The following is an 11,814-nucleotide window of genomic DNA, read 5'->3' on the forward strand; positions in this document are numbered from 1 at the left end:
GACCTTCTTAATTAACAAAATTTCCTCATTACTAAAATTAATCTTAACGTACCATTCAATTCGATGCTGCCACTTCAAAAGATTGGACAAGTCGAAAAAACACACTGCTGTCACATCAGAAAGGATTTGGACAATTTGGTTATCAGTAGGCTCTCCTCCCTCCTTAGGCATTTATTGGAATATCAGATGCACACATTACACCCATACTGTTTTTATGTAGTGGATTTTCTTAAAACCTTAACGACTGTGATGCGGTTGAAAGGAATGCTAAACCCATGTCATTAGGAGGGGCAAGTTATTTAAATTAGCATATTAATGTCTTGCATTAAAGAGGAATAATGGTGGAAATTCGATGAGGACCCCTAATATTTTTGCGTGAAAGATTTACTATTAACGGTGCAGTGTAACTGTGCCAACTGATCACCGGAAAATTCTTCAACAATTCATTTTTCATGGTCACGACATGATATTTGCGGTTCTTGTAAATGCAACCTTACATTAAACCATTCGAACACTAGTTTTCCCTCGTCTAGAGTTATCACTTCTGGCTCCAGTTAAACCGTACACAGTAGGAAATGGTGTTGATTAAATCTGGTCTATAAAGTCGGTATAGATCACCAAAGTGCAGGCAAGCTGATGTTAGTATTATATCTGCTGGGGTCACCTATTGGTATGCTGCGATCGCCGACCTTACGTTTATAGCCGAGACAGCTTGCGGGGAATGAGTGCACGTCACTATGACTTTTATAACCACGGCATATCAGTTTGTGCTTTCTTTACACAAGTAAATTTCTTTATACTATGTTAACAAAATTTACTATTTGATCACCGTTTAGAATGTAGATGAGGTCATTTTTGCTAAAAGTGCACTATACCCATGGTGTACTATCAATCACAAATGAGGGCCTTTTAAGCAGCCATTCCGTCCGTTTGGGGCAAAATGCACACAAAGGTGGTCTTAAAAAGGTGTTTTTGCATTTCGTAGGCATACAGAAATTGTTAGTTTGCATTCAGCCACTTTTGAAGATATTTGCTGCATGTGTGAGAAGAAGATGCAGTCGGCGGATTACTAAATTTTCAGATCCATACAAGAAAATATAAAGAGGTAGACAAAGTTCACTAAGATGTAAGATTGATAAAGCAACTATTCAGAAAAGCTGGTGAGTGCAAAGTCGTTTTCGTCTTTTATTTCTGGGTAAATTTCAGCATAAAACGATTGGCTTAACAGGCAGTTTTTTTGCATTTCATTTCAGTCTGAACGTTAAGACCCTTTTGGAAAGCTGTCAATTGGGTATTTCTGCTGAAAAAGGAGGGTAATAGGTTGAGAGAGGAACAAATTTCTGGTTCAGCAGTGGTTCCATCAAAGTATTGCCTAATTTTAGTCCATAATGAGTAATTTTTTTTGAAGAAGCAAATGCGTACAATGATCGACGAATTGCGCACTTTTGCCATCAATTTGAATGCAACTTGGGACGTGTCTGTGTGGGAGAGGGCCATCGTGTTGATACGCATCGACGCGCGCCCGAGCTGGATTTGTGCTGGTGCAGGTGCCTTAGTCACACGTGGTCGTTGGGCCGAAGGCCCACCGATGCATCTGCCCCCTCCGCCCATCCGACGCGAGGCTGCTGCTGCTGCTGCAGGCACTGCTATTGCCCACCAATGGTCTCTCTAAGAAGCACAAACAAGAAAAGTTTTGCTCCCATTTACTTCTACTTGCTATTCACCTTCGCGCACCCTCGGGTTGCATTTTAGCTTTCCACCATCGCAGCACAACCAAGAGTGAACTGCGGAGAAATTTGAGTTTAAACATAGCTTGCCATCAAAATGTCGTCACTCTGATACGTCTCGTGATTCTGTAGTAGTTCACATCCCGCCTGAAGCGCAAGAACATTTTTTGGAAAATTTACCTTAACGACCTTACTAGCGACTGCCTTTTTCAGCTGCTCTTAATCCCTCACATCCATAAAAATTTTAAGGCTACTTAGGCGTTTCTCCAAATCTAGAGCTGCACCACTTCTGTGGCCAACCACGAGCGGCACTATGGATGGGTGCTCTCGGTTCAACTATCACTACCAGCACGATTCTTGAAGATTTTATGCATTAAAAGTACCAGCAAAATGTAAAACCTTATTCCCTAGTGCAAAGAAAGATGTTTTGGGGTCCCGCATAAGTCAAATTTATCAATGACACCAGCGAAAACTTCCGAAAGCCATCATAAAGCAGACTGTTATCATCCTTATTATTCTTTTTTTATAAAGCTTTAACTTAAGTGTCCAACTGATTTTGAGTACCTTAAATGAGGGACCACTCTAGTAGGGAACGCTTGTGTAAAATCTCAATAACTTAAATCGCAAATGGCATGCCCTAATAACAATGCGCATCAAACTTTTTTATTTGATGATGCCGATGGTTCACTGCTTTTGTGAATTCTTTCAAATTGGCTAAAGGGAGTAATTTGAATTAAGTAACTTTTTAAAGAAGTTCACTAAGGCCTGATGCCAGGCGGATTTTCTCACTGTATTGAAGTAAATTATTTTCCTAACTCACTCACTTGTATAATAAATAAAACGTATTCGATAACGTCTCAACGCTTTTTGTCCAATGCTCGTAAAATTTAAATTTGACTCTTCACGTTTTAAGTATTTATAAATAATTCACTTTGTTTTATGCCTTAGTTTTGTAACTGTAATCATTGACTACAATACTGCCGTCATTTTTTAGAAAATCGGTTGAAGGTAAAACTAGCTCTAAGGAGAAATTTACGACAGCATTATGAGAATAAAACATGAACCAAGGCAATACAATTAGAACATTTTGATTGTCGCTTGTGTAACCACTTGCACCGCATTAACCGTAAAATCATCAAATCTTTGAAAAATTTTCTCTCGGATGGCTAAAATTTGCCTTGATTGGCGACCATGGCAGTGCGTGCATGACTGATGGAATGAACACTTCAGTTGTCCCCAATTTCGGTTGCAGATAAAATGCCGTCTCCCAGTGTGGCTTGGCATTATTTAAGGTGTCACCCTACTTCATGACATTCCAGCATGTTGGTGCACCGCCGACCAGTGTAATCACCAACCCACGGTCATTATCACCATTTATAAATGTCATTTTACTGGATAGTCCGAATAGGAAATACCTGTTTTCTAAGCTGATTGAGGTGAAAATAACAATTTTCTCTTGTAACTCAGATGCAGACAGAACCTATTCAGAACAATCTAGAATATCCACAAATACCTATTAATTATTTCAAAATTTTCGGATGTTACCAAGGGGATTAGTATCCCTAAGTAAACTTTGGGCAGGCGGGATGGGATTGTCAAAGGGGGCTCAATACCGCTCGAAAATAAATCATTCTAATTAAATATCGGAAATGCCCAAGTTCAAACTTACTACTAAATTCTTTTCTAAAAATATGATTTATACAAAATGCAACAAGAATTGTTCCTAGAATTATTTTCAAGAAGCCCATGTAATGAAATTTTTTCACTTTACATGCCAAAAGTATAAGTATTTAAGCGGATAAATTTCGATAAATTTTTATCACCATGCTTTGAATTGTTGTAAAATGGACTCGCAAAAGCAGCGAAAGAATAATCCCATTAACTTAAAATGACTGTGTCGGGTCCTATGTTAACTCAGAATGTCACGGTTAGTAAACAGAAATTGGGTTGGCTGTGATAAATTGAATTAATAATTGAAAAAAATCCACACTAAATATAGATTGAACTATAAACTAGATGTCCAATGACAGTGCACCAATCAGCAGTCCATTAAAATGCATGTCAAAAAAGGGGTGCATTCAACTCCCAGCCTTGGCATTTTCACTAGTTTTGACTAGGTTTTGGGGTGTCCAACACAAGTCGGTTGTGCATTAATCAGCCCCTGCCACGCAACGAATTGAATTTGGCTTAATCATGCGAATTTGTGATATACTATCCAGCAATTAAGTGAAGTATAATTCAATGAGCTAATACCCTATCTTAGTTATAAAGGTGGTATAGCAATGCCTATTGGTACGAATAGTGAACATGGACACGGACTCGAATCATGAGCTTGATCCGGACATCAATAAGACGTTGGCGACAGACTTAGGGGTTGAGTGTAAGTCACACGTTCGACTAGCAAAAAATCGTAATAAAAATTACCTCTTTGCATAAGACCAGTTACATTTACCACGTACTTTAAACGTATGCCTAACCAAATCAGTTGTTAATGCGAGAATGCAGCACGATGGTATGGTTCACTTTCGAAGTAAAAAAATTCATTTTAATGGGATTACCAAGGCAGTATCGAAAGGTAGGCGACCAAAAAAATAATTGTTAGCCGTATGACTAAAAGTGCCAATAATCAAATACCCGATAACCAAATTAAAAATGCACATTGAGACAATCAAATTCAACTTTCCTTAAGTTCTAAAACTGGAAATTCAGTAGCGTTATTAGTCGAGCACTACTTTTAATGCACCTCAATTTCCTCACTTAGGTAATTAAAAGACTTGGAGCCGAGAACACTGAAGCATATTATGCTTATTTCCATTCCTTATCCACATCCCACCTAGTAACGCTAGCGATCCCAACTTTCGTTGACATTCAGTTAGCCATCCAAAAGCCCAGCTGAAAAACTCCATCTCTCCTTCGCTCCTCCTCTGTGTCTGCATGCTACCTCGTAGCTAACGGCATCGGACGTCTGGCTTAGTGTTTACCTTGTAGATAACTTGCACGTGATGCCTTTTTAAATGTTTTACTTTGGTTTGTTTTCCCGTCTTTTGCTTCTTTATTTTTATTTTTTTAACTTGAATGATAAGTTATTTGTTTCATCATCTTTTGCGGCTACAACCGTCTATCTCAGTGGAATCACATTCGATTATGGGTGTATAACTTTTTACCATAAGGTAACTTAGCAGCTTTATTTGTAGTGCCTTAAATTCACTACTTGAACTTGCGCAGATTGGACTTCGTATCTTTTAACATGTCCACAGTAAATGTTATGTCGGGTGGTAATGCAAACATTTCAACACTGTTTACTGGAAAGAAAAAGTTTGAAATTCAAAAGACATTTCTAAATGAACACCGCATTTGCATCTTTTCCAACTTTTCATAGCTAAAGTGCCTAATCTAAGGCAGCACTTACGCAACTGGTATATCCGAATCGTCCAAAGGTAAAATAATTATAGTTTAGTCATAGAGACAAATTATTAGTTGCTAGAATTTGCACCTTCTGACAAATATCGCGGTTCACTAAAGGCTTTCATTTATCCACTTACCACAAATACTAATGTCTCTCTGCTACAATATTCCAAATTCGATACTTTTATCCATTTCTAAAAGATCCTTACCAGTTTTCTTTCGTCACAAATTTCAACAAGCTGTAAAGTATTTTTACGCTCTTAATTTAGGAACAAATCCCCTAGCCTGTACATTGTTGAAGCTAAGACAGAATAACCCCATAAGATGAACCTCTTGGTGTAAAAATATTGTTGCTTTTAAATGTTTTTAAAAGTAACCATTTGAATATTGCAGTGACCCAACACAGCAAAGCAACAGCCAATCAGATTTTACCTCCTAGTGTCCAATGAAAAATGAGGAAAATTTTTGGGATCATCACCGTAAGTGCCAGCGGTTAAAGCAACACGTATGCACACTCACCATTCAGGAGTTAACAACGAGGGGGAAAATAAGGTTTTTTCGCCTTCCTAGACATATGCTAACTTTGGCATAAACAACACAGTGGTTTTTTTCAAAATTCCATGGAGGATATCATAGAACGCACACACCTTGTGCGACCAAAATGCACATCTAATTCAAGCAACGCAGAATCTCGTTTAAAGGATTATTCCCCGCAGAGAAGTAAAACGGTATCGCCGTCTACAAATGTGAGTCCTACGACTAACCAGTCTGTGAATACCTACGAGAACTTGCAGCCCCCTCCCAAACCGTCTTTCAATCCCGCTACCAGTCTTCAACTACTCACAGTAGAAGAACAAAACCTGGCACCACCCAAACCCTCCCTCGAACCACCTCAGTCCGAAGGACTTGACTCACTAATTTATTCAACCCTCAAAGAATTCCGACCAACCGTGGAGCAGGTCAAATCTGATCCCCCAAGAGAGGAAGTTAATCAATCACTAAACAGTTCTACTGGAAGCAAAAAGTTCACAGTGACACCAGTTCCTTCTGGAGGCTCGCCAGCTGCTACCACCTTTGTCGAGAGTTTTTCCTCCCGAGGCTCCAACGATGATGTACAATCAAAAATTGCTGCGCCACAGGAGCCTCTGAAATACATTACGGTGCCTGAGGACCTGGTCAATTTAGACAGGAGAAGTATTTTGAGAGCGCGGTTCCGTAAATCTATGGAATATGCAAAACATGCCCTGGGCTTCATAATATCTCATATAGGACTGTCACTTATGGTGGTTGGTTATACAATTCTAGGTGCACTTGTATTTTGTGCAGTAGAAAGAGAAAGGGAAAGGCAAGTTAAAACGCAAATGCTAGTTCGTTTTAATAATACACTAACTGAGCTAATGGACCTGTGGATAGCAAGTTACTTTAATTTGAGGAACAAGATAGATTTGATACATCGAAGCTGCAATGACGAATCAAACCCTCGCAATACATGCGCAAGGAAAACACGGTCTGGAAGGTCTTGATTGGTATCTTCACGGACTGGAGCTCTCAAAAGAGATAATTCCGAGGCACTGGATTGAGGGTATTGTGTCCGAAAATTCCTCATCAACTTTCCAAGATTTGATAAATTCCACCACCCCGTCTCCCACATCACAAAACTTGTTTACTGCAACAGCTCCCAATAACATCGCCTCCTTCGCCACTGTCAGAAATGGCACCTCTTACTCGTTCAACTACGATTCTGACTACAGGTACATTATGGAGACACTTTTTAATGGCAGCTCTAACGCAGACCAGATTTCAAATATCACCTTTTTGGCTGAAAGTGTTAGAGCCAATGTTACCCGGATTATTGCCACCTATGTAAACCAGGTTGTTCATGCAATAAAAGATGAGGGATGGAACGGTGCTTCTAATTTTGACGATATCAACTGGACTTTTGAGGGAGGAGTACTGTTTGCGATCACTGTGATCACCACAATCGGTAAGCTGGAATGTTGTCTGTATTTTAAGTTTTCTCTGCATTTTCCACTTTTGCCAACTTTTATGTGCTTATAGTTAATGTTAAGGCCAGATCATTATTTCTAAGGGAAAACTTGAAGAAAAAAGACTTATTGTTTGTCGATTTTCTCAGAAGCGAAGGTAATATTTTGTCAAGACTACCTGATCTTCTCTTGCATTGCGAACGTAAGTTTAAAATACGTGGGATGTATTCGCAGGTACGTGGAAGGTTGGCAGTATTTTATCTTCTCGGGACAGCCATAATCACTGTATTCGATACCCCACTGATACTTTGTGAGTGAGTGAAATTGTGTTAATTATTAACCAACGTAAGCTATCAAAAACTGCTTACCCAAAAGTTGAGCAGCCAACCGAAACCATCTAACCAAGTACGTATTGCCGAGTTTAACACTATGAAAGTTATTTGCGCCCCAAGTCGTACCAAAAGCAAAGGTTCTGAGAAACTACCAAGTTGCTTCATTTGTGTTGGCGTACTTGTTCACTTTACATTAATTTATGAGCAATTTAAACTGCTACATTTGTGTGAAAATAAATAAACCCAATGCAGGACGCAGAGGTGAACCAACTGAAAATGCAGCATGCTCCCAATCACGATTGGCACTGCATTATACCATTGCCAAAATACCACAGCCTTTAGGCGATAGCAGATCACGTTCACTTGTCTTATGATCCGAAAAGGAATTTGCAGCAGCCCTATTAAAAATGGGAAGTTCATGTCATGTCCCCAATTAAATATACAAATAAGTTGTGCACGCGTTTGTGCTTAAGTGAACTTCGTGGGATGTTCGTAAGTCCTTTCAGCGCTTGAAGCCTTAATAAAGCGTCTGAAGGCAATGTTCATTTTCAGCGAATGGTAATTTTAAGACTCTTTGAGTATGATGCTTCCGGTAAAGATTTAGTACCTGTTTTTTAGACCCTACCTTCCAGTCACCTGAACTGAAATAATGTAAAACTGACAAAATTTTACCCTACATAGATTTGATGCTGGTGTCAGATTTAATCGCTCTTTGAAAAATATCTGAATAATCGCGAGTTATCCATTTTGGGTTTTTATTTACTTCTTACATCTTCCATCACTGTAATAAATACTGACACTCGAAATCCGAATCAAGAAGTAAACGCGATTGATTGCCATGCAATATGATAACTCGAAATAAGTCGAACCAATGGCCTCTACAATTTGTCGATCCTTGAAATTGAATGTTTAAGTTCTTAGCTTTTCAATACTTACTTATTATTAAATGGAAGTTTTGTCAAATTTTAAAAACAAGCACCTTGTATCTCGGGGAAACCCATCATCAATGTTTAGCGAATATTCCTGGTAAATACAATATGAATTTCACACTTTTAAGTATGTTTTTGACAAACTGATGCTACTTGACTTAAGGTAAAAATTTCAGCTAATAATAATTCAGTGAATCAAAACCACTGTTTAAGTTTGCCCTTTCGTTTGCGTCCCGTGGTAATAACAGATAAATAGAGGATCCGTCAGATTGGTTGAGCGTGGTTTACTTTGTCAAAGCTCATTCAGTTGCAATTTAATGCATGAACTTTGCAAAGGTTAACAGAAAATTTATATATCGTAGTTTCGTGTCTGACCGCCCAACGCATCCGATGTAGTTTACAGCTCCTAAAAGGAGTGTGCCTGCATGCTTGAATGCATGAGTGCGCCTGCTGATGGAAGGCGCGATTAAGGTGGGCAGTGCACACCTCATCTAACGGCTGTTCTTCCACGTCCGATTAATGCGTGCTATATAGCAAGGAGGGGAGTTCTCATAATTGCTAGACATTGCGATTCATGCCACCTTATTACTTGTTTGCCTTCTTCCCTGTTATTTCTTCACGTCTCAAACCACAATTTTACTTCCCTTTAATAATTACGTGCGTTCAGTCCCATTCTTCTTTACCAATGTCAAGACTCGCAACATTTCGATTTTCTATTGGTTAAAACCAATCGTCATCAAGTCACAATGAAATGTGACAGGTGATTGTAATCATTAAATTTGAATCAGCAGATTGCCATGGCTGTCAATGTCCTACTGGAAAAAATACAATAAAATGTAATAGTGTTGACTGTTTGTGCTACCCGTTGTAGCAAAATACATTGCTCAACAGAAAGTAGACTTGTTCAAAGATATTTGCCATTGCAAGACGTAAGGAAGTAATATTTTCCTGAATCATCATAACAATTTGGAACCAATGTGTTTTTGATTGTATAGCAAAACTGACTTTTATCCTAGTCATTCTAAAATCATTGTTGATTAATCAAATTACTGGTTCAAAGGAATAGTATTTTAATAAAAGCTACAAAAGCCTTTTGTTCTTTTGAGTTTCTGTCTGATATTTTTCCGACTTACGATCAACTTAAGCTGCACATGCCATTTACCGAAATCATCTTCCTCAAGGTAGAGGAAAATGATGGATTTTCATCTTTCAACACAACGCCTATTAAGGTGCATTATCACATGCCGCTTTAGGCGTCAAGACATCACAAAACTGGTATCTGCAGGTCATACCCTTGACATAGTGCCAACTGGCAATGGCTGCCATACTACCCTAAATTTTACGCCTCAAAGTGACTTTGGGTTCTATTTTTGGATGTCTATATCCCGAAAATCGCCCCATTACTTTTCTTCGCTTCAAATACATAAGCATTTGGCGCGTGAAGAGCCGATTTGCTAAATGACAGGGACAGCAGACCGTAACCCCTGTCAGTCCCTTTTCATCCTCTTCTTTAACGAATTAGTATTCATCTGCTTATTTAGACGGATAGAGCAGGTCACCATGTTTCCCAACCTTACCACAACTTATGGTTACCACATAATCACAAATTAATGTGATTTTGGTTCCACACCCAATGGTTTCACATTTTCATCAAATGTTATCTAAGGCTTTTGATCCTTCGGTGTAATTAGCTGCTGCCTTTCTAAGTTATCCAGCTCATTCCGACAATTGAGTCGGATGATTAGCAGGTACTGCCCGTGTTTAATGCCTTACAGTTCAAGAAGTACCTAGTGATTAGAAGGCACATTCCAATAATCAGAAATAATGCCGAAGAGGTGATAAGGGATAGGCAGCATTCTACCTTCAAATTTTCCTATTTATCTCATGGAGGGAGCTTAATCCGCTAAATTTATGAGAAATATAGTTTTTAAGATGTGGTTAAGTAAAGTTTCGTCCTCAAAAAAGAATATAGTTTCATTTGAGGGACTGAATGCTTTCTGCCAACTTTCGACCGCCATTTAAAGTGTAAAGACAAATTCCGAGACGGGCAGTGCAGCCGCTATGACTTTTCGACATTAGTGCGATTACAATTCTGCAATATTGTTAGCTATTTCTGAAGAGGTTGCGTCTTTGATATGCAATTTAAGGTAGTTTGTTACAGCCCCTAACGACAGAATTGATATTGTTATATCACTTCGCCGACCCATTGAATAAATTTCCCCCTTTTTTTAATCATGCTTAAATGCAAATTTTGATGTTGTGTTTTGTACGATGTCATTCATCTTGTTCTCAGGTAAACCTGCTTCCTTCACGTGAGTCTCTATCACTACCATCCTATTAATTTGGCCATCTATATATTTTAACAGGTTAGAGATTATGCTATAGTGTCAATTATAAATCCGCATTTTCGATTAAATTTGAGGCTCATTCCATGATATTTCTAGTCGGAAAAATGGCTAAAAATAAGGTTTCCTTAGAGTCAGGAAACGTGTCGTGATTTCACACTTATGTGATGCATACTGCAGTTCAAAGTTGTTCAAAATAGGAGCGAACAGGCATTGCATCTTGTGTGAATTTAGGCGGGAATTTTTGGTTGTGAGTAGATCTGCCATCAATACAAGCGCTATATCGCATTCGTCTTGCCCGACTCTGTGCGCTCATTGGCCTCGCCGTTTGGTTCATCAACATGGTACAATTTTGAATACGGGACGATGTTTAGTCTAAAAAAGCATCGGAAATTTGATGTTTAACCCTGGCAATGCGCATATTATCCATCTTTTAATCACAATTAAGGCAAAGTTAGTTCCCTCTTCGGTTTTAACATCAAGAATGAATTATCCAACCATATAGTAGCTTGCACAAGTGGCTAAGCCAAATTTTTCTTTCTACTGCAGGGTATGGGCACGTGACACCTCAAACACAATATGGGAAGCTTCTCACGATGCTCTATGCCGTCATTGGGATCCCACTTTTCTTTATTTACCTCTCCAAAAATGGCGACATGATGGCCTCCCTCTTCCGCCTCGCTTACGCTCGTGGATGCAAACCAGTCTTTCGCATGATTAGTCGTCGGCGTAGTCGTAATGCGACAAAAAATGGGCTCTACAACTCTATGCAATCACTTGCGCTTATCGCTAATCTCGATTCCACAGTCATGCGTCTACATCACAAGGACTCCACCAATTCAAATGATTCGACAAACCTCGATCGCAACCTCTCCATACACTCAACCAAAACAACACACAGCGAAGGTTCCCCGCCAGCCGATGTGAGCAAAAAGACTAAAAGCATCAGGTCATATGGGAAAACCAAGGGTAAAGTTCCGCGTCTACTCAAACGCTCCGTGTCAACTAAAAGTTTTCGCGATTTGAGAAGAAATGCAGTGGCCGAATTGGGTAGTCGGCAGGTGACAGAAAACGACAACATGCTTACCATT

At 39.1% G+C, this 11,814-nt stretch overlaps 1 protein-coding gene across 1 annotated transcript; it reads left to right on the top strand. All coding sequences in view use genetic code 11, as the record gives it.

Moving 5' to 3' along the window:
• Positions 1–1,423: 1,423 nt before the first annotated feature.
• Positions 1,424–11,777, top strand: EGR_00082 (Potassium channel subfamily K member; the record flags this gene model as incomplete). The annotated part of the gene is made up of 5 exons (XM_024489331.1): positions 1,424–1,662; positions 5,812–6,326; positions 6,631–7,116; positions 11,273–11,646; positions 11,736–11,777. 5 exons carry the CDS (start codon positions 1,424–1,426, stop codon positions 11,775–11,777), a joined length of 1,656 nt encoding a protein of 551 aa, XP_024356009.1.
• Between the last annotated feature and the right edge of the window lie 37 nt (positions 11,778–11,814).

This window comes from Echinococcus granulosus (assembly GCF_000524195.1).
Source record: "Echinococcus granulosus chromosome Unknown EG_S00001, whole genome shotgun sequence".
NCBI classification, from domain to species: domain Eukaryota; kingdom Metazoa; phylum Platyhelminthes; class Cestoda; order Cyclophyllidea; family Taeniidae; genus Echinococcus; species Echinococcus granulosus.